This window comes from Callospermophilus lateralis, chromosome 10, assembly GCF_048772815.1.
Source record: "Callospermophilus lateralis isolate mCalLat2 chromosome 10, mCalLat2.hap1, whole genome shotgun sequence".
NCBI classification, from domain to species: Eukaryota; Metazoa; Chordata; class Mammalia; order Rodentia; family Sciuridae; genus Callospermophilus; species Callospermophilus lateralis.
The window spans coordinates 40,460,901-40,482,786 of record NC_135314.1 but is presented as its reverse complement, the minus strand read 5'-3'; the positions used below and the strand labels follow the sequence as shown (position 1 = coordinate 40,482,786).

Sequence of the window (21,886 nt, the reverse complement as noted above, 5' to 3'; positions counted from 1 at the left end):
ATCCAAGGAGAAGTTTTAGAAAGTCACTTCAGAAAAGGATTTAAAGCATTATAATGTTTAAAAAAAAAAACCCATAAAGTATTTTTCCCTAGATCAGCATATATCAAGAATATATTTAGCTGCCTAGAGCCACCTCACTACTCCTGACACTTTGGGGCCAGATAATTCTTTAGTGTAGGATTATCCTGTGCATTATAGGATGTTCAGCACCAGCCCTGGTCCCTGTCTACTAGAGATGTTAGCACTCTTCCAGTAGTGACAACCACAAGTGTCTCCATATGTCTCCTGGCAAGCAAAAACATCCTCAGTAGTCAGAACTACTGACTACACTGCCCAATACAGTCAATACAGTAGGAACTAGCCACACAGGGTTATTTAGCATTTGAAATGTGGCCAGTCTGAGTTGAGTTGTGCTTTAAGTATAGAATACATACCATATTTCAAAAACAAATATAAAATTTATAAAATACCTTATTAATAATTGTATATTGAGTATGTTAAAAAGTAATGCCTTTTATATAGTGTTAAATATTATTAAATATATATTTTATTGCATTAAAATGTATTAGTAAAATTAATTATATATTTTACTTTTAAGTATGGCTACTAAAAATATTAAATTGCATTTTGTGGCTTATATTTGTGGCTTGCATTTATTTCTGTTGGACAGCACTTGAACTAGTGTTCATGTACTATAGTTGAGCTATTATTCTTTTTTTTTTTTTTTAATATTTATTTTTTAGTTCTCGGCGGACACAACATCTTTGTTTGTATGTGGTGCTGAGGATCGAACCCGGGCCGCACGCGTGCCAGGCGAGCGCACTACCGCTTGAGCCACATCCCCAGCCCGAGCTATTATTCTTGTATTAGGCATTTAGATCCCTAAAAACAGTAGCGTTTAAATGATTTTTTTTTCCCTTTGGAAATATTTCCTTCATACAGTAAAATTATGCAGATGCAGCATATGTAAAGTGTTACATGTTGCCAGTTTTTTCTCTTGAGTATCTGTGATGCCATATTAAAAATTGATTTGGTGTTCAGATAGTTTATGTTTCTCTCTTTTTCTTCTTTCCCATGTTGGATTTTATCTCCTTTTTAAAGATGTATAGTTGTGAATTAAAATTCAGTTTCTGTTTCTTTCTTTTTTTATTGGTGACATTGGTCTATTTGTTCTCTCCTGTATTCCTAGCATCTAGAACAGTACCTGAACATAGTCGGCTCTCAGTAAGTACATGCTGAATGAATGGACCAAGAAATATTATTCAGAGACTGGGGTTGTATCTCAGTGGTAGAACGCTTGCTTAGCACATTCAAGGCCCTGAGTTCAATCCCTAGTGCTAACGAGGGGAGAAAAGAGAATTATTATTCAATAAAAGCTCACCATTTTTATTATTGTGTCAGTAGCCTGATCATTTTTTTTGTTTTGTTCCTTTCCTTCAGTAGTAATTTATGCAGAAAGTTTTCCTTTTTACATTTAAACCCATCCATTCTACCTTTGATAGGATTTTGACATGGCGGAATGGAGGCTTTTGCCCTCCCTTCCATAGCTAGTATACTGTTTAATTTTCTTCTCTCTCTCTCTCTTTTTTTGAGACAGGATTTCTGAGTTGCCCAGGCTGGCCTTCCTCTGCCACCATGCTCAACTTTATTTTGTCATTTTTATGTAACTTTTTAGGGTTAATCCCAGATGGATTAATGTACTGTGTGAAACCTGGATCTTTTAATTCATCTGCAATCTGGTACTTATTTGTCCCAGCAGTACTCACTGACTCATGATTCTCAATCCTGCTGTATTATTTATGCTTTCACATAGGAAGCTCTTATAGCTTGAATATATCAAGTTTTTTCTCTTGGTTCATTTCCATTTCAGTCCATTCAACCTTAGAATGTTGATAACTTACTTTATAGAATTTTGACTCTGGTAGGATATATTTATTTTTGTCTTGAAACAGATGCTTTTTTCTCTTGGCATGCTTGGCTACGTAAGCCTTTTTAGGGAGCCTAGAGAGGAGGAGAAGTTAGACATGCAGGCTTATAGATACAGGTATTGAGACATCCGTGCAGTTTCTGGCAGGTTGGTATAAAGTTGCTTTTTTAAAATTTTAAAAAATATTTTTGAGTTGTTGATGGACCTTTATATTATTTATTTGTATGTGGTGCTGAGAATTGAACCGAGTGCTTCATGCATGCTAAGCGAGTGTGCTACCTCTGAGCCACAACCCCAGCCCCATAAAAGTGCTTTTATTTTATTTTTAAATATAAGACTGTAATGTGTCTGTCTTCTAGCATCTGCTCATCTTTGGTTTGAAAATAATTAGGAATGTGCCTTTTTGCAATAAAGTAAAATAGTTTTACATTCTAGTATTCTGTCTGTGTAATTGAACTGACTTGGGAAACTACCATTTGCTTATAACGAGGTTAGGGTCATAGTTTATTTATCTGGTACTTAGCGTGGAGAAGAGAGAGGAACTGTTTGTGAAGGTATATTGAGATCATCTTGTACAGCTAATGATTTATTTGCTTGCTTTTCCTTTGAAAGGCACATGCAGAGTGATTCAAGGCAACTTGAGCCCGGGTTCAAACCCCTGCTCCTATATGTGCCTCTGTTCTCTCAGCCGTAAAGTAGGGATTATAGTTCCTACACTATAGGGTTGTTATGAGGATTAGTGAGTTAATATTAGTAAATCATTTACAACAGTGTCTGCTATGTTGGTTTGTTTTAAATTAGTTTGTACACATTTTCTTGTCACTTTCAAGTAAACAGTTTGCCTTTATAGTAGACACATGCTAGTCATGAGATTTGGCTATAAAATTGCCCTAGCTTCCTATTTCTGGCCAGTATCCCAGGGTAGATGGAATAGAGGTAGCCTCAGGTCAGCAAAATAGAACTCAAAGTTCTGAAGGTAGTAGCACTTCTCTTTTGCAATAATACTAGACTACATATTCTAATATTTTATAATAAAATATGTTGGGTCACATTGGTTAGGAATCTACTAGGAGCTATACTCTTTAATCTTATAATTCTACTGATGGAATATATACTATATAATCCAGAAAGAGAAAAAAACTATAATTGTCTATTATACTATTAATAATAAGCAAAACAGAGACTCTAAATCAACGTGGAATGGGTGAGATCCTCAGTGGCATGTCATACAGCATTAAATGATAATTATGTTGCTTGTGAGGCAACCTAAAGGTATTTTAGTTGACATGTGACTAACAAGTGATAAACTCTACTGTGCCAGGGGCCAGGGATGCAGACAAGAGCAAGACAGCTTGCCTTCCAGGCACTCTCTTTGGACTCCCATCCTTTTGTGGTGCTGTAGGTTCCAGAAAAACTCAAGGGGTTGCTGGTCCTGGTGGTACATACCTGTAATTCCAGTGGCTTGGGAGGCTGAGGCAGGAGGATTGCAAGTTCAAAGCCAGCCTTAGCAATTTAGGAGGCTGTCTCAAGAAAGGGCTGGGATGTGGCTTAGTGGTAAAGTGCCTTTGGGTTCAATCCCTAGTATCAAAACAAACACCCAAACTAGACTCAAAAGGGTGGGAGAAGTAAATTCCCTCACCTTGAGGGAGGGTGGTCAGGGAAGCTAAAGGAAAGAGGAAATAGCTGAGATAGGACCCAAGATTTATCAATGGATAAATTGTGGTAATATAGTTAATATGTATTAAATATTTATTAAATGCTCTTCCTTATCCTGTTAATTCCTCTCAATTTTGTGTGATAGGTGTATACACTGTGGTAAAATTGAGTAAACTGAAGTTTAAAGAGGCCCCATAACATGGTGAAGACTGGTGGAAGAATTAGAATTCAAATCCATATCTGTCTTCTAAAATTTGTGTCTAAAATCTGTGCACTTTATTATAGCCTCCAACTATGGGAAAATTCTTCCTATGAAGATGTTAATACTTTAAAGCCATTAGAGAAAATGGTTTTGTTGGAGTAAGAATTCTATTTACTTGAGTTTTTGTTTTGTTTTGTTTTTTATTTATTTATTTATTTTTTTTAGTTTTTCGGCGGACACAACATCTTTGTATGTGGTGCTGAGGATTGAACCCGGGCCGCAGCACGCATGCCAGGCGAGCGCACTACCGCTTGAGCCACATCCCCAGCCCTTGTTTTGTTTTAATGTTAGCATTTGAGGTTTTTGTCACTAGCTACATGGACATCTGTTGTTTTGAGAGACCTGTCTCTGAAGGAGCTGGGTGCAGCTTTCAAAAGAGAGGATCCTGCATCAGTTCCTTATAGCATCAGAGATTTCATTTTCCTGACATAGGCAGTGAGAAAGGTCATGACAAGGTTGACAATTAGAAAGCTGTTTAGGAAGGAATAGCAGAAACGGGGTATGACTTGGAAAGTGTGCTGTACAGAGGGGCACATTTTTATTTTCTTAACTCAACAATGTAGTCTTCTCCACATCCTTACTGTGGGAATTCCTACTCCATGTTTTGTTATTACATGAGATTTTTGAGGATTAGTGCCATTTTGATCACTTTTATGGGGGCTAAACTTTATCAGGATAGGACAAGGTTCACTGAGTACCTATTCTAAAATCAATATATATAAGAGCCCTCAGTCTCTGTCACATTACAGGCATTTACTAATGTTGCCACAGTACCTACAATAAACCTGGGGAAATGAAGCCTCGATTGTCATTGAGTTCTTTCAAGAAGCCTTTGATTTTGGCTTCCTCCAGTATAGGACATAACTTAACACTCTGGAGGTTATTGTTATATATGGTCAAAGGAAGAAACCCCTTGCAATCAGAGGATTGTTTAATTAAGTCCATTTACTTCCAGTTAATAGATTTTGATGAAAACTGTTACTAGGCATTTTAGATAAAGTTAGAGTACTATACAAAGAACCATTTTCGGGCTGGGGATGTGGCTCAAGCGGTAGCGCGCTCGCCTGGCGTGTGTGCGGCCTGGGTTCCATCCTCAGCACCACATACAAACAAAGATGTTGTGTCCGCTGAAAACTAAAAAAAAAAAATAAATATTGAAATTCTCTCCCTCTCTTAAAAAAAAAGGGGGGGGGCATTTTCACATTCTTTTTCCCACCATCCAGAACAGTCTTGTACATAGGAGATGCTCAGTAACTTATTTGTTGGAAGAATGAGTGAAAGAAGATTCTAGTTTCTTCTTCAACTAACATGCCATTCTCACGAAAGCATACTAATGGAGGGCAAACCATGTTTTCCTTTTCTGATGTTTTTCGATGTGAAAAGATATTTATTAAACTCTCTTAATTCTTGAACTTGGTTCAACTGGAAAAGCAGAAGAACTAGAATAGCTAAAACAATTTTGAAAAGGAAGAATAAAGTTAGAGTTGTCACACTTCACTATTTTAAGACTTACTTTATACCTCCAGTAATTGAGTTAGTTGTATCAGTGGAGGGATAAACAAATAGTCCAGAATGGAAGAGAATCCAGAAGTAGACGCACACATGTATGGCCAACTTTTTGACATAGGTACAGAAGCAATTTAATGGAGAAATGAAGTGTTGGAACAATTGGACATCCATAAAAAATGAAGAAATAAACTTTAACCTGAGCCTTACACTTTATATAGAAATTAACTCAAAATGAATCATAGTTCTAAATGTACAATGTGAAACTATCAAACTTTTAGAAGAAAACATAGAAGATCTTAATGATCTGGGGTTGGATGAAGAGTTCGCAGACATGACACAAAATGTACAATGTATAAAAGAAAAAAAATCAGTAAATTAGACTTCATCAAAATTATAAACTTTTGCTGTGAATGACATTATTAAGAGGATAAAAACTTGCCATAAAATGGGGGGGGGGATTGCAAATCTCATATTTGACAAAGAATTTAAATCCAGAATATATAAAGAACTTTCTAAATTCAATACAAACAATCTATTTAAAAATGGTTAAAAGGGAGCTGGGATTGTGGCTCAGCGGTAGAGCACTAGCCTAGCATGCGCAGGGCCCTGGGTTTGATCCCCAGCACCACATAAAAATAAATGAATGAAATAAAGGTATTTTGTCCAACTACAATTAAAAAAATAAATATTTTTTTTAACAATGGTTAAAAGACTTGAACAGATATTTCACCAAAAAAGATGTGTTGGTAGAAAGTAAGTATAACACCATTCACCATTAGAGTGAATAATAAGTTAACATCCTTCACCTTTAGAGAAGTGCAAATTAAAATTATGGGGAGATCCATCACATGCCTGCTAGAATGCCTAAAATTAAAAAAAATTATGCTAATATCAAGTGCTGGTGAGGATGTGGTGAAACTGGATCTGTCATACATTGCTAATAGGAATGTAAAATGATATGAAGTAATTATGATAACAACTAATGTTTGAATCACAAATAATACAAACCTACCTCATATACTTCTCATGTTGTTCAAAGTTAAAACTCCATTCCATTACACATTTCTAGTGGGTGTATTTTCTGAGCTCAAATTATGGTTCCAAAGGTGCTTTTGGGACCTATTGAAGTACAAAGAAAATTACCATGTATCCTATCCATTGGGCTTGGCGTGTAGTTCAGTGGTAGAGTATGTGTTTACCATACACAGGCCCTAGATTTGATCCCCAGCACCACAGATGATAAGAAAGATCTGTGTATTTTGGAAATAGACAGTGGCAGTGGTTGTACAACACTGTGAATGTAATTAATGGCCCTGAGCTGTACAATTAAAAATGTCTAAAATGGCAAATTTTATGTTATATAAATTTTGCCACAGTAAAAATTATCTATTTAACTCTGCCATTTAGTAGTTTCTACTCAGCTTTCAAATGGAAGTGTTTAATCTTCAATACAATGATACAATGAAGGCAAATGTCAAGAGAAACACCTAATAGAATTCTGTAATGCTTTCCAAGAGACAAATATGATCAATTAGAATCACATTTAGATTGATTTCAGTATTTGGCAGAATCCATCTTTGTGAAGACATTTTAAAAATAAAATTATAAAACTTCATGACCAATCACCATTAAGAGATGAAGATTTGCAATTGATTTTGATGAAAAGGAGAACTACTTTAAGCCCCAGTTAAGTCAAATGCTACTTCCACCTAAAATAATTCCATTCTTCTGTATTACAAAAAATTGTACTCTTATTTGAATTTTGTCAATAAACATTTTGTGGGAATTTTTCTTCTCATAATAGAAATACCTATATAATATCCTTAATTTATTTTTTCTCTTGGTCCACATGACCTAAAATATTCATTTTATGGCCTTTCACAGAAAATGTTTTTTGACCTCTAGCTTTATTTTTTTTTAATTTTGTTGTTGTTGTTCTCAGGTTTTTTTTCCACATTTTTTTAGTGCATCATAGTTGTCTATAATGGTGGGGTTTGTTGTTACATATTTATCCATTTATGCAATATACCAATATAATTTGGCCAATTTCACTCCCAGCACTTCTCCCCTTCTTTCTCTCCTCCCTGCTGGTCCCTTTCCTCTATTCTATTAGTCTCCTCTTGATTTTCATAAGATCCTACCACTTTCTTTACCTTTTTCCTACTTCCACATATGAAAGAAAACATATGACTCTTGACCTTCTGAGTTTGTCTTATTTTGCTTAACATGATGGTCTTTAGTTCCATTCATTTTCCTGTAAATGGAAAATTTCATTTTTCTTTATGGCTGAATAAAACTCCATTGTGCATATATGCCACAGATTCTTTATCCATTCATCTGTTGTTGGACATTGAGGCTGGTTCCATAGTTTGACTTTTGTAAATTGTGCTGCTATAAACATCGGTATGCATGTATCACTAAAGATGATGACTTTAATTCTTTAGGATGAATACGAAGGACTGGCATAGTTTTGACCCCTACCTTTTAAAGCATTATTTTTAAAGCAATCAGAATTCCACTGTGTGCTCTGTTTTAGTTGCATCCCATAAATGTTGATGTATTGCAGTTTCTTACCATTTAGCTCAAAATATTTTCTAGTTTGCATTTGATATTTTCCTTAACTCATATGATTTAAAAGTGTATTGCATAATTTCTGAACATATGGAGAATTTCTTATAATCTGCTTTGAGTTCTAACTGAATTCCAAAATAGTCAGAGTACATACATTGTATGTTGTCAGTCTTTTGAAATTTGTTGAGGTTTGCTATATGGCAGTATATAGTCCATTTTGGCAGATACCCTGTGTGTACTTGAAGTAGTGGGTTTCTTTCAACTGTCTCCTGAAGCCGTGGATATCCAAATCAGCCTGGTCCCTGTAACTTTTTGTACAGAGTCCTGATTTCTACTCACTTATGGTAAGTGTGCTTGTATTTTTAGCGTATCTTTCTTGTTTCTTGGTCCAATTTTCCCCCCTTCCCTTGTGTTATATGCAGCTTAAAGGTAAGAAAAACCTTTGTTGTTATGTTTGAATCTTAGCAGGCTTCAATTAATTTTCCATATCATAGTCCCTAACCACTAAATTAAGTGTTCACTTATACATAGGAACTTTTTATATGCTTTTTTTGGGGGGGGGCGGGGAGTTGATTCATTTGCCATGTTGTACAATTATTCTCTAGAAACCTAGTCTACCTTGCCTTTGACAAAAGGAAATGATTGTGCTTCCCTGGGCTATGTACTTTCCTGCTACCAAACGGTTATTTTATCTAAAGATATTTAACTATGCTGTGAACTAAGCTAAAACTATTCTATTTGATTAGCCCAGGCATACAGGTTACCCCTATGCACAAATTCTACCCTTCAGTTCTGTTAATATTTGCCTGTGTGTGTGTGTGTGTGTGTGTGTGTGTGTGTGTGTAAAAATAGAGATCCCAGGAGCCAGGCATGTGATCCCAGTGTCTCAGGAACCTGAAGCAGGAGGACCACAATTTTGAGGCCAGCCCGGGTAACTTAGTGAGACCTTGGACAACTTAGCAAGACTTTGTCTCAAAATTTAAAAAATAAACATGGGATTGGGGGATGTAACTCAGTGGTAGTGTCCCTGGGTTCAAAATCCAGTACCAAAAACAAATGAAGAGACTCATCTTTGTGTGAGGCCTATTGTATTAGGTGCTATACCACTTAACTTTTTCTTGATTAGGGATCTGTTGTTGTTGTTCTGTCATAATAATTGCTGGAAATAATTGTGACAATGCTTCACTGCTCAGAGAGAAGAAAAAGAAAAAAGGAAATTAAGGAAAGGGAGACTTGTGCCACAGTAAAGCATAAGTTTTCACCTGTAAATCTTGGTCCACCCTCTTCTGCCCCAAATGGACCTTTTATTAAGTTTAGTTTTTCAACACTTATAAGCTGTATAGTAAACTTTGTATTTCAATCCATGAGCTCTCCTGCGCTTGCTGCGGGAATGTGGGTATTGAGACTCCTTAGCTGGGCAGCCAGCTGAGTACCCATCGTCTGCTCTCCATGCATGAGTATACTCTTGCTCTTTCTATATGTTTAATTGGGGATGATTGTGGAGTTTTTGTCATAGAAAATGAACACTAGACTTGGAAGTTAGTAGTGAAGTGACTGACTTTCAATACCCATTGCAAAACAGAAGATGAAAGATTTTGGTGAACAAAATATATAAATTTTTAGTGTGTACAACACAAAGAGGGAACCTATAGACATTAGTTTATAATAATGTGTCAGGCTTGGCTTATCAGTTCTAACAAGCATACAGCCTAATTGAAAGGTGTTCATAATAGGATGAAGAGATGGAGAGGGGATAAGAGGTATATATAGGCACGCTGGACTCTTTGCTCAGTTCTGTAAATCTAAAAGTGCTTTCTACCATCACCATCAACACAAGGGTCTGTTCACTTAACAATTTTAATAGCTGGTTTAATGTCCTTCATGGGTTCATATCACACAGTTAGTGTTTAACTGCCTCACCCTTGAAATTTCTCTTGGGACAAGTGATGTGCATTTGAGCTGATGTCAGGTGGATTTGCTGCTCTTGACTTTATCTCATGTTCATGAACTGCTCTTGTGTCTCTCCCTGTTGGGTGGAACAGTTGGAATGCCAAGATGCCTTGGAAACAGCAGCCCGAGCGGAGGGCCTTTCCCTGGATGTCTCTATGCATTCTCAACTCAGAATTCTGGATGAGGAACATCCCAAGGGAAAGTACCATCATGGCTTGAATACTCTGAAGCCCATCCGGACCACTTCCAAGTAAGAGGCTCTGCTGGTTCATGGCTTATCCGCAAAGCACCAAAATCATTTTTGAAAAATAGGTTAGGATTAGGGCAGTTGGGGAGACCCTGTTTTTAGTCAAGGGTTTCATTTACTGAATAGTGTATTTTAGATAGTGACTGACTTCTCAGTGCATGTTGACAGTTTTGTGATTTGGGTTTCTCGCCATAGACACCAGCACCCAGTGGATAATGCTGGGCTCTTCTCCTGCATGACTTTTTCATGGCTTTCTCCTCTGGCCCGTGTGGCCCACAAGAAGGGGGAGCTCTTAATGGAGGATGTGTGGTCTTTGTCCAAGTTCGAGTCTTCAGATGTGAACTGCAGAAGGTAGGCATCTCTGGTGCACCCTCTTCTCCTACATACTGGGTGCTAGGGCCTGAGCTAGGAGGGTGGCTGCAGAATTGTGAAATCCATAGCTCTGTGTCCTTTAAGGAGCTGAGCTGTCCTGGGGAGGGTGGGTAACCTGGGGATGGCTCTCCCTTTGCTCTTCTGCTTTGTCTCCTATTTTAATCGAATCCTGTTTTAACCTCGGGCTTTCTTTCTCTCTCTCAGCCCCGCTTCTCTTCCTGAGTCTGCAGGGAGATTATGTCGCTGCCTTGTGACAGAATACATTTTTGTGGTAGCTGAATGTACCATTAAAATCTAGTTTGCAGCTTTGCATTTTACCACAGGATCCTTCAGAAAGGGTTGGGACCCTCAAGAAAGGAAATTCTTATGCACAAACAAATTTTATTCAGGGGTAGACCTTTTTGCGGGGGGTGGAAGGAAAGGGGTTTGCGCTCATCATTTTCTACGTTTATCCAGAAAGGGTATTTTTCTCCAGAGATGAAGACTATGTGCATAGTTTTAAAGAAAAGGCTTGTGTGTGCAGTGACAGGCTGGAGACCAAAGCATTGGCAGGAGGGAAACTAGGGTGTGTCTCTTCCCCTGGGGAGGTTTGTAACAGAAGACATGTGCCCTTGTTAAGACTAGAGAGACTGTGGCAAGAAGAGCTGAATGAAGTTGGGCCAGACGCTGCCTCCCTGCGAAGGGTTGTGTGGATCTTCTGCCGCACCAGGCTCATCCTGTCCATCGTGTGCCTGATGATCACACAGCTGGCCGGCTTCAGTGGACCAGTAAGTTCTAACCATCTTTTTTGACCATCTCCAGGGGCCCGGCCATGGCCAGCTCTAACTCTCTCGTTCTGTTGCAGGGGTTGTGCTCACCTTTGGGCTAGTTAGCAGCTTTAGAGATGCCTCCAGACCTGTTGAAAGGGGACAGTGGATTTGGGAGGAATGGAGGTGTGTCATCAGCTAGGAGGATGGAGGGGCATGATTGTGAAGAGCTGGCTTGCTTTCCCGGGGTGGGTAACACTGAACTTATCCTGGTTCTGCACAGGACAAGGCTTCTTGGTTGTATGTTGATATGAATTGACAGTCTCGGTCTGGGCAGATGTGTCTTGGCAGTGCTGTGAGTGGGTGAGCGCAGTGTTGTGTGGCATGGGCTGGTGAGCCAGTGCTGGTGACATTCCGAGTGCTTGGAGGTGGAATTATCATGTCTGACAGTCCTTTGACAAATGAACCCTGAGAAGTTGGAGGACTGTCGAGGTTCTTACAGTCTAACCTGGAGTCTGTTTCAAATGTTGGTATATAGTGGAAACCGTGGCAAGTATTGGGGTAGCAGCCATGTTTTTTTCCTAGTCTGTTTGAACACAGAATAGGTAAGGGAGCCTTTGACAATCACAGTTTCCTGGGCGCCTGTTTCTTACACCTGCTGTGCTGCCTTACACTTGAGATTTTGATTAAATCTATTCTCTACATATTTGCCTTGAGGCATCGGAGCAGTAATACTGCTTATACTGTGCATTTTCCGTGTGTGGGTAAGCTGGAGGTTCATGGTTTTGGTAAGTATGTGCCTAAAATGCATGGTGATTAGGTAATACTAATTTACAGTTTTATTTTCATTTTGTTTTTTAAAATGTTTGATGTCTTTTTTAAGTTTTGATCTCTTTTTCTGAAGCAGAGGACACTACTTTTCTGGTATTATGTTTCTATATTAATTGACCAACTAACACACTTTTATATAAGTTTTAAATAAAAGGGACCATGTAATGAAAATGTTATGTTGTTATGTTATTGACCAAAATGGCAAACATTTCCATAGAGCCAGCTTCCCCCAAGAAGAGCTTCTGTCATTGTTTCACTACAGGGCTGGTGGCTACTCTGATCCTTCCTAGAATCCTTTCATCTGAGCAGCATAGTATCCAGGCTTTCTTGATAAAGCTTCAGTGGGTTTTCTTGATTCCACTCTCTTCTAAAAATGAACAAACAAACAAAAAATTCCATGGATTGCTGGGATTTTAATTTTTTTCTTGGGGAAAAAAGTTACCTGTGCATGTTCAGCTTGGTGTCTTTAAGGTCACTTCCTCAAGCAATCTGTATATTCCTTAATCTCTTATTTATAATGTAGCACACTGGGATGCTAATCTCTAGAAAATTCTTTTAGATGCCAGGGAAAGCAGATCACCTTCCTTTAACAGGAAAACTCAGCACGCTTCTCCTCTTGCCCTCTCAGAAAGAGCAGCTCAAGGCCAGTGTTCTCTGATGGGCTCCCGTCCTGGAACACCTGAGAAAGCAATGGACCTATCCATCATCTCATTGAGAAAAATATTTAAAAGTCTAAACAATCTAGACTTTGTTTTTGGAGCTCCAGTTCTGATCCATTTCTTTCTAAATGGAAATTGAAGAACCAGGCTGGTTTTGAGATCAGTACTAGCAGTGAGCAGACCTCTGCTTGTGGGCTTCAGTCCTTTTGAGGAAGATGCATTTTAAATTTTTGCACATTTTCTAATCTGGCATAATTTTCTAACTGGCTTCATCTGTTCTTACAGAAATCTACACAAGAACAGACTCCCCAAATTCTCTAGCCCCTCATCCCCCAAAACAGCATCATTATTTCTTTTTCTCCCTTAGGTCTCACTGAATTTTGGTAGCCATACACAGAACAAATGAAACACAATCAAGTTGTGTTTTTTTATGTGTGTGTGTTTTAAATTGCTGGCCAGCTCATACTAGATATGCGTGCATCAAGATGATCCAAGGTTCCTGATACCAGGGGACCAGCACTCTGTGCAGGGTGCTTAAGGATCACAGTAATGTTAACTGAGTGCCAGAATCCCTAGGATATGGTTATGGCCCAAGATGAGGAACCATATCACTAAAGTTACAGAGATGCTTTTGGGCCTTCTTAAACCAAGGTAATTTTAAAAGTCTTGGCCTTACCTAGGATCTGTGTGTAAAGAGTTAGCATCTGCCCGTAGACCTGCAAGAGAAGGCTGCCTCCACAGCGCCCTCTCTTGGTGTTGCTAGCTCTGCCCCAGGGCCTGGGGGAAAGGACAGTGAAAAGCCTTTAGAGAGGTAAGTTCCCACCCCTCCAACCTCTCTCCAGCTGCAGCTCGCTTGGTGCTGTCAGGATCTGGACTTGGGGGGAGTCTCTCTGTAGTGGAACCAGTGACAGAAGCTGTTCTTTAGAATTTTCAGGATGGCTGTATTCTGCGGTCAGAATGAGAGAGTCAAGCTGGGCAGAGTCTCTCGCCAAGAGTTCAGGTAAGGTAATGTTTATTCACGGGGAATGCTTTCCACAGCCAGACAGCTATGCTGACAATCTCGAGTTTTCTCCCAGTTTGTTTAGATTTAAATGACAAATGTGTAAAACTTTTTAAAAACTGAATTTTGTTTGGATTTTTCATGAAAACCTTCTTTTCTTCCATATGAAATAGTTTGAAATGTCGTTGCTTTTTAAAAACCCTGTGTGTTGGAACCTCTTTAATCTGCTTGTTTCCTCTTTTCCCCCCTCTGCAAGTTTTACATAGTGTAAACATTTGTTGTCTTTTACCTTCCCCGTTCCTCCCCTCTGGGAGGTGCTGATGCTCTTACCCCGTGCTGAAAAATGGCACTCTAAAGGTATGGGAAGGAAAGAACCCCAAACAACAATCAGCTGTCCTTTCACGCCTTCCTTTGGAGACTGTTCCTTCAGTGCCGCAGAGTGTGAGAAAGTGCATCACTGCACGCCATCGTACTGAGTTGCTTCACGGAAGGAGAAGGGGCTTTGACCCTGTGACTCAGTTCTGCATTTTGGATGCATACTGGAAAAGAAGCCAATCTTCTTGCTAGTAAATCAACAGCCCAGCTGTATGCAATGGGGACCCAAACACTGGATATAAACCTAAAAAAATCTGAGGGAGGGAGAGGTGGAATTCAATAGTTCTTAGAATCTGAAATCTTCTATTTGATCAGGTTATTTACTGGGACTCGATATAAATCTGATTGGTGGAGATCTCCTACAGCCTAGTGAATATCTGGTATTGAGTTACTTTCAGGAAAAATGAGAGACACACATTCACCCAGGGAGAGTCTGGGTTCTGAAATTCAGCGTTAGCTACCTCAGGACTATCATGCCTGGTCTCCATTTTTTCTGTCACTCAGTGTTGGCTCATAGGTGTGCTGACCTTTACTAAAGGAACCAGGGTAGATGGGTGGATGTGTTTAAGTTAATTCTTTTTCTTCCTTTAGGGTGGGGGATTGGTTTGGCCTTCTTTTGTTGTAGTTTGTTTGGTTTTATTTTTTTTGCCATGATCAATTTTAGCTACAAGGACTTGAAAAGACTCCGAAGGATGCCAGCAGTTTTTCCTCGAGGCTTAGAATTTTGTGTTCTATCCTGAGCAGAGGTAATTCCTCACGGTCTAGTGCACCAATTGCATTAGCCATTTCAAGCAGAGTACCTCTTTAGGGAGTTTTTTGTTTTGTTTTGTTTTTAAATTCTCTTTCCTTAGCAGCAAGGTCTTTATTTCTAGAGAATCTCCTCCATTGCAGAATCATTGCAACTTCAGGAGCCCTAACCAATTAAATGCTGTCAGCCTGATGTACTACTTCGGACTCTGGAAGCAGATATTGGTTCTGTTCTGTATTTCTACTGTGTGTAGTTGAAACAACAGTCGGAGGCCAGATGACCTGTTAGATGGCCAGCCCTGTGTAACTCAACTCTGTATGTTCTCACTGTATGTTACTGCAATGCTCCTGCTCTTGTACAGTGTTTGTGAGATGCTCTTTGAAGATGGTACCTTTATATTTTTTCATTTTCAATAAAAGCACATTACTTCCCATTTCCTGGTATTTAATACTGTCGCTGAATGTGCCTGTGTGAGTGTGTGCCCCGGCGTTGCAGGACCTCAGAGCTGGAGGTGGCACTCGGTGGTTCTTGGGGGCTGGCCGCCTTCCCTCCCTGCAGGTGGTGTTAGACATATGCTACCTGAGGTAACATATTTTTGTTTTTGGGAGGGAGTGGGGTGTGGGGGGAGGGCCCATGGGAGGGTCTCTGGATTTTTGATAGTCTGCTTTGTTTGCTTTCTTCTGTACTATTAAACTGCTGATGTTTATTTTCAGGAATGTTTTGCAAATGCACTTCTCACTCTTCCCCAGTACAACTGTAGGTACACTGTTCCTTTTTATCAAATAAGCACGTTTGAAACAATACAAAGAAAGGTCTTAATTTCATTTAAAGAAATGTATCCATGTGTGGAGATACTGGCATAAGGTCAATATATACTTTTGAAGGACCATGTGTTTAGAATTAATTTCAGCTCATGGACAGGGTTTATGTTACATTAGAAAGAGTAATGGTTTTGACGGAGTCCTTAAGGAAAAATGTCTCGAATTAGACCTGCCTCCTGCAAAATGCCCTGAGTAAATGACTGTAGGCAGGTTTCGGTAATATTTAGTCCTCCAAGATGATTTTGCTTTGCACACGGATCACTGTGCCATGGATCAGCCTACTCTTTCTAACTTAACATAACCCTGTGGCATTGTGTGTGGGTGCTGTGGGGATGTTGACAGTGGTGTATGTTTCTCCCTGTAGGCCTTTATGGTGAAACACCTCTTGGAGTACACCCAGGCAACAGAGTCTAATCTTCAGTACAGCTTGCTGTTGGTCCTGGGCCTCCTTCTGACAGAAGTTGTGCGGTCCTGGTCGCTTGCACTGACTTGGGCATTGAATTACCGAACTGGTGTCCGCTTGCGGGGGGCCATCCTAACCATGGCATTTAAGAAGATCCTTAAGTTAAAGAACATTAAAGAGAAGTCCCTGGGCGAGGTGAGTGCACTTTCCCAGCTTGAGCTCCTTCTTTTCCCTGGGGCCCTGCTTTGTCCTTCATCTTCCTCCTGAAGTGAGTGACCCATGTCCTTGCAGGTTCCCCTCACTGTTCTTTGCATCTTACAGCTCATCAATATTTGCTCCAATGATGGGCAGAGGATGTTTGAGGCAGCTGCTGTTGGCAGCTTGTTGGCTGGAGGACCCATTGTTGCCATCTTGGGCATGATTTATAATGTCATCATTCTGGGACCAACAGGCTTCCTGGGATCAGCTGTTTTTATCCTCTTTTATCCAACAATGGTGAGTAAGCCTCCTCGATGTATCTTGGCAGCTACTCTTAGGAGACAAATTATTTCCATTGGATTATAGTAGGCATTGCCCTGCATTTGGAATTTTCCTCAAAGCAAGTATCTGGTTTGGAAAAGTCTGGAGCTGTATAGTGCTCAGTCCATATAGACAGGATTTTGACTTGACAGAAAGCAAGGTGTCACTTGTATAAAGGCTCCCAGTGACATTGAAAAAGAGTCTGAATGAAAGTCAGCAGGTAGATCCTACCCCAGGTAACACAGGGTTGAATTACCCCATCTTCAGTTGATGCTCACTGATAGGGCACTCCTGCTTCTGCTTGGGTAGCACTCGGTACCTATGAGCACTATGAGAATAAATAGTTATTTGTCCTCACTGCCATACAAAGAGATACGAATTGAATAATATTTGATTATAATTCAATAAATCACTTCTATTTAAAAAAAAAAAAAAAAAGCATAACTAACTACATGAAATCCGGTCTGTCCCAGAAAACAGGATTAATTGCTTCATTTAAAATGACCTTAAGCAGATCATGCAGTTCTTGAGTTTGAATGAGCTCTAACTTGGCATGGCATTGCTTGTCCTCTCAGATGTTCGTGTCACGGCTCACTGCGTATTTCAGGAGAAAGTGTGTGGCCGCCACTGATGACCGTGTCCAGAAGATGAATGAAGTTCTCACCTACATTAAATTTATTAAAATGTATGCCTGGGTCAAAGCATTTTCTCAGAGCGTTCAAAGTGAGTTTAAAGATTTTCTGTGTGCATGGGGTAGAAGGATTTTGTATTCTTTGGGTCTGATCATTCATACTTTGCTTCCTGAGCACATTAGATGCTAGGACTTCTAATGTCTACGATCATAATGTCCTAGGACTTCTAATATCTATGATCATAATATCCTAGAATCTTGATGTTTAAAAGGGGTTTTAGAGATTTGAACCCATAACCTCATCCCCCAGACAGGAAATTGAGACCTGGAGAAATTGTGATTTTTCTTAAGATAGCACAACTAGTTAGAATAATTTTGGTTCCAAAGCTCCTATATTCTCTCATCCTGCCCATGTTTTTCCAACTTGGCTGTGAGAATATCACAGAAGATAATACTGAATGATGGCTAAGAGTTTCACTTTTGTCCCCTCTACACTGGTTGTGAATGTACCAAAGCTAGTTGTGGGACCCTGAGGTTTGGCTGGGTATCAGGGTGCCTGGCTCTGCCACTTACCAGGGGCTTGTTTTATTTTTTTAAATAATTGTTTATATTGAATCACAAGGTCCTCAGGGCCTGGCCCCATCCTGATCTGTAAATTCAGTGCAGGCATAAACATGTCAAATATGTAAGTGCCACAAAGCTGGGAGGGATCATGATCATTAATACAGATTGGGCATTTAGAACCATCTTAACAAAAGTTGGAATGATGGTTCTTAAAACTGGTGAAATTTAAGAAGAATATTTAAAGGCACTTTCAAGTTTGAAAAAAGAATACTTAGGTATATTTAACCTTAATATAAATAAAACTGCATGAGCCTTTAATGGACATAATCTCATGTTGAGCTGACTGAATACAGTGATGTTTAACAGCTACTATAATTTTAGGTGGAATAGACATGCCCTGTTCAGATTTAGGCAGCTGGTGTAGTTTCATTAATTAAACCTTCAGAAACTTGTTTTCCAGCTCTGGACTCTACACTTTTATCATGAGGGCTGTTAAGCTAAGCAGCATCTAGAGGTGACTCTCTGAAGTACCCAGCAATGGATTAGGCTGCTTTGTAAAGTAGTAGTTTTGTTTCCACCAGAGTGGAACAAATGGCTTCTAAGTGGACGTGCCAGGCATGTCAATGGCAGGATGACTGCTGATGGTCCCTGCAGGCTCTCGTTCTGTCATTTTATGATCTTTCTGAGATTCCACTTATCCTTCAGTCCTCTATTTTGTATCATAATCTGTTTTTGTCAGTTTGAAGAGGATTCTCGCTTATTATGTTCGTGGCTAAGATGTATGATCAATGTTAAAGCAATGAGTTGAGTTGAGTGGATTTTTTTGTTTGTTTGTTTTGGTGTTGTTTTGTGGGAATCAAGTTTTATGACTTACAAAGTAGGTGTGAAGATACTGTGGGCAGTGGTAATACCTTTAGGGTCAGTGCATAGCTACAAAGAATCACTTTTGTGTTTATAATAAATAACTTGCCATTGTGGGAGCCCTGGTATGTGTGTGTGTGTGTGTGTGTGTGTGTTTTCTTGATGTTTTGGTATCGTGGATTGAACCCATGGGTGCTTTACCACTGAGCCACATCCCCAACTTGCTAAGTTGCTGAGGCTGGCCTCAAACTTGCAATTTTCTTGCTTCAGCCTCCGAGTTGCTGGGATTATAGATGTGTCCACTGCACTGGGTTGATACCTTGCCATTTATTGCCCTACTTTCCACTCCATGGTTCTAGTGTTTCGTGATTGCTTTGTTAATAAGGTATCTGTTTTGTAAATACTTAAGAAAATTACATTCTTCCTATAGAAATTGTATTTCACCCATCTTCCATTTTCTGACTGTTTTTTTTTTATGTGAAATTTATCTCATTGCCAACATACACCAGACATTTTAAGAAATCTAGTTCTTTTTAATTCTCCAGTGCTGTTGAACAGTCTTTCTATGATTCCTGAGGCAAAAAATAAGCAACAGCCAGGTAAGCAAACAAAACTGCCAGTTGTAGATACAATTAATGTATTCATTTCTTATAAACCCAAGGACTCACAAGAAAAAGATAGAAGATGATCCCTGTACTCATTTTTAGCAACTGCTTTCCATTAGATTCTTTTCAGTGAATTGATCTATTTCAAACTTCAGCTCAAATAGTAGAGTCAATAAGTCATTAGACTAATGTTTGCACTGTAGGTATTAAAGGGTCATTTATAAACCTGTTTGTGGGGCTGAGATTGTGGCTCAGTGGTAGAGTGCTTGCCTAACATGGGCGGGACCCGGGTTCGATCCTCAGCACCACATAAAAATAAAGGCATTGTGTTGTGTCCATCTACACCTAAAAAAAAAATAATAAATATTAAAAAAATAAAAATAAAAAATAAAATCCTGTTTGTGGGTGAGGACTGAGTCTTGTTTGGTTTTGGAGGAAAAAAATCCCAATGTTTCTTTTGACTTGGTTTAAAGGTGTCTTCTTTTTTATTCATAGAAATTCGAGAGGAGGAGCGTCGGATATTGGAAAAAGCTGGGTACTTTCAGAGCATCACTGTTGGTGTGGCTCCCATCGTGGTGGTGATTGCCAGTGTGGTGACGTTCTCTGTTCACATGACCCTGGGCTTCGATCTGACAGCAGCACAGGTCAGGGACCCCCCAGGGATGGGGAGCATTGTCGAGTAGGGAGCCAGCCCTTACAGATAGTGTACAGGTTATATTTAGTCAACCTAGGCTTGGGTTTCATTCTGAAGATACCAATCAACCTATGGTTCAGATTTACTGAGATTTTAACTGAAGGTCTCATGAAAACCTTATCTTTTAAAAAAATGTGACTCGTAGTAACATTTGACAGCCAAGCTGCAGCCTTCCTACCACCTGAAAGGAAGTCGGTGATGTCTTGTCATTGTAGTTGCCTCGCGTGATCATGCTCAGTTTCTCCTCCTTTCCCATTTTAAGGCTTTCACAGTGGTGACTGTCTTCAATTCCATGACTTTTGCTTTGAAAGTAACACCATTCTCAGTAAAGTCCCTCTCGGAAGCATCGGTTGCTGTTGACAGGTTTAAGGTAAGTGACTCCTTGCCCCTCCCCTGTGTCAGGAGCTGTCCCTGGCACAACTCCCTGCTGCCTGTGCTCTAGGGGGCCACACAGATTAACCACACTTGGTTTTGATTTTCTTTGAGCATTTTGGCAAGTTGTTAAGAAGGAGGCATGGAAGACACTGAATTAAGGGATAGACTTTTAACTTTCCTGGATGGCTTGGTCCTGGGCTCAGCATTCCCTCCAGAGCAAAACCCTTCCTCCTAGGCCTGACCTGGATTTATGTCATAACTCACTGGGCTTTTAAGTGATTTAAACCTAGAAGACCAGAATTGCCGTGACTGTCAGGTTTTCCTCCCCTTTATCGTTGCTACTGTCAGTTTGATTGGTTGATATACTAAGTCCTTTTTTGGTACTTTCTTTCTCCTGCCCTGTGATTGCCATTCATGATGCAGTGACATGGAACTAGTCATAAATCTAGATCATGTTGGGAAGTGCAGTTAAGTAAGTACCAGTTTTTTTCCTTGCAGGTGGTTAGTTGATCATACTTGATTTTGGTCCATGAACACTTGAAGCTGAAGTGTTTTAGGGATGAATATCACCCACTTAGAGCTCAGTAGAAACAAATTGGGTTTTCCTGTTAAGACTAAAACATGCCTTCCCAGGATGTATTTATTTATATTATCTACTTATTCATAGTTAATCAGATGAATTTTGTTGGATCAAGAAAGCTAGTCCTCCAGAATGCACCCCCATCCCCATTTCCTTCCCCTTCCCCAGCCTGGCTGCTAGAAGGACAAGAGCCAGAGTCACATGAGAAGCAGAGTCACATGAGAATCAGTGGTCTGACAGACGTCAGATGCTTCCTGCTTTGTGAATCCACAGTAGCCAGTCATGGAAGAAAGCAGATGTTTTGACCAGAAGTCTTCCCTCCCATTTGTTTCTATATCTTTGTTAGTGGATGGATTTGGTTGGATTTTGGATGAAGAAACAGAGTGTATAATATAGTCTTGTTCTCCCCTTGTTTTTCAGGGGTTCACTTCTCTTCACTTATTAGTGAGGACTTGGATTAGCAGGTGGCATTTCATCTCATAGTTCCTTCCTCTGTCCAGGAAGCATCAGAGTTAATAATAGCAAAATCACCCACAGCTCTCTTTTATGTCCTGTGAGACTTCAGTCCAATTCTATCCTCTGCTTCTTGGCAGGGTTTTTCCTTTCTTAAGGTAGATGGGTGGCCCAAGATAATGAGTATTTATGGCTTAATCCTTCCCCAACTCTAAGCTGTTTCTTTCTTATTATCTTCATGTGCTTATTAATTAGAATTATGTTCACTTCATTAGGGATTGGGGGGAAGGAGCTGTTTTTTAGGTGTAATTCACTAGAGGAAATCTGCTTCAATCCTGGGAGACCACCTGGGGCAGTTGAGCAGAAGAGGGGTTACAAATAAAATGCAAGACACCAGATAAAATACAAGACACCCGGTTAAATTAGGATTCCAGATAAATTTTTTAAATTTAAATTTTTAAAAAAATGTTTTAGTTGTAGATGGACACAGTGCCTTTATTTTGTTTATTTTTATTTATATGTGGTGC

General features: G+C 39.5%; 1 protein-coding gene across 10 annotated transcripts in view; it reads left to right on the top strand.

Moving 5' to 3' along the window:
• Positions 1-21,886, top strand: part of Abcc5 (ATP binding cassette subfamily C member 5) — a 78,245-nt gene that overhangs the window by 15,415 nt on the left and 40,944 nt on the right. For 7 of the 10 annotated variants that reach the window (XM_076867177.2, XM_076867182.2, XM_076867180.2 and 4 more), the window contains exons 3-10: positions 9,968-10,125; positions 10,318-10,473; positions 11,114-11,261; positions 16,039-16,272; positions 16,399-16,572; positions 17,172-17,319; positions 19,753-19,901; positions 20,214-20,321. In XM_076867177.2, coding sequence (XP_076723292.2) covers positions 9,968-10,125; positions 10,318-10,473; positions 11,114-11,261; positions 16,039-16,272; positions 16,399-16,572; positions 17,172-17,319; positions 19,753-19,901; positions 20,214-20,321 — 1,275 coding nt within the window. Of the gene's footprint in view, positions 1-9,967; positions 10,126-10,317; positions 10,474-11,113; positions 13,744-15,512; positions 15,610-16,038; positions 16,273-16,398; positions 16,573-17,171; positions 17,320-19,752; positions 19,902-20,213; positions 20,322-21,886 lie in introns of those variants that run through there. The other 3 variants (XM_076867183.2, XM_076867187.2, XM_077110354.1) reach the window with 3 other exon arrangements.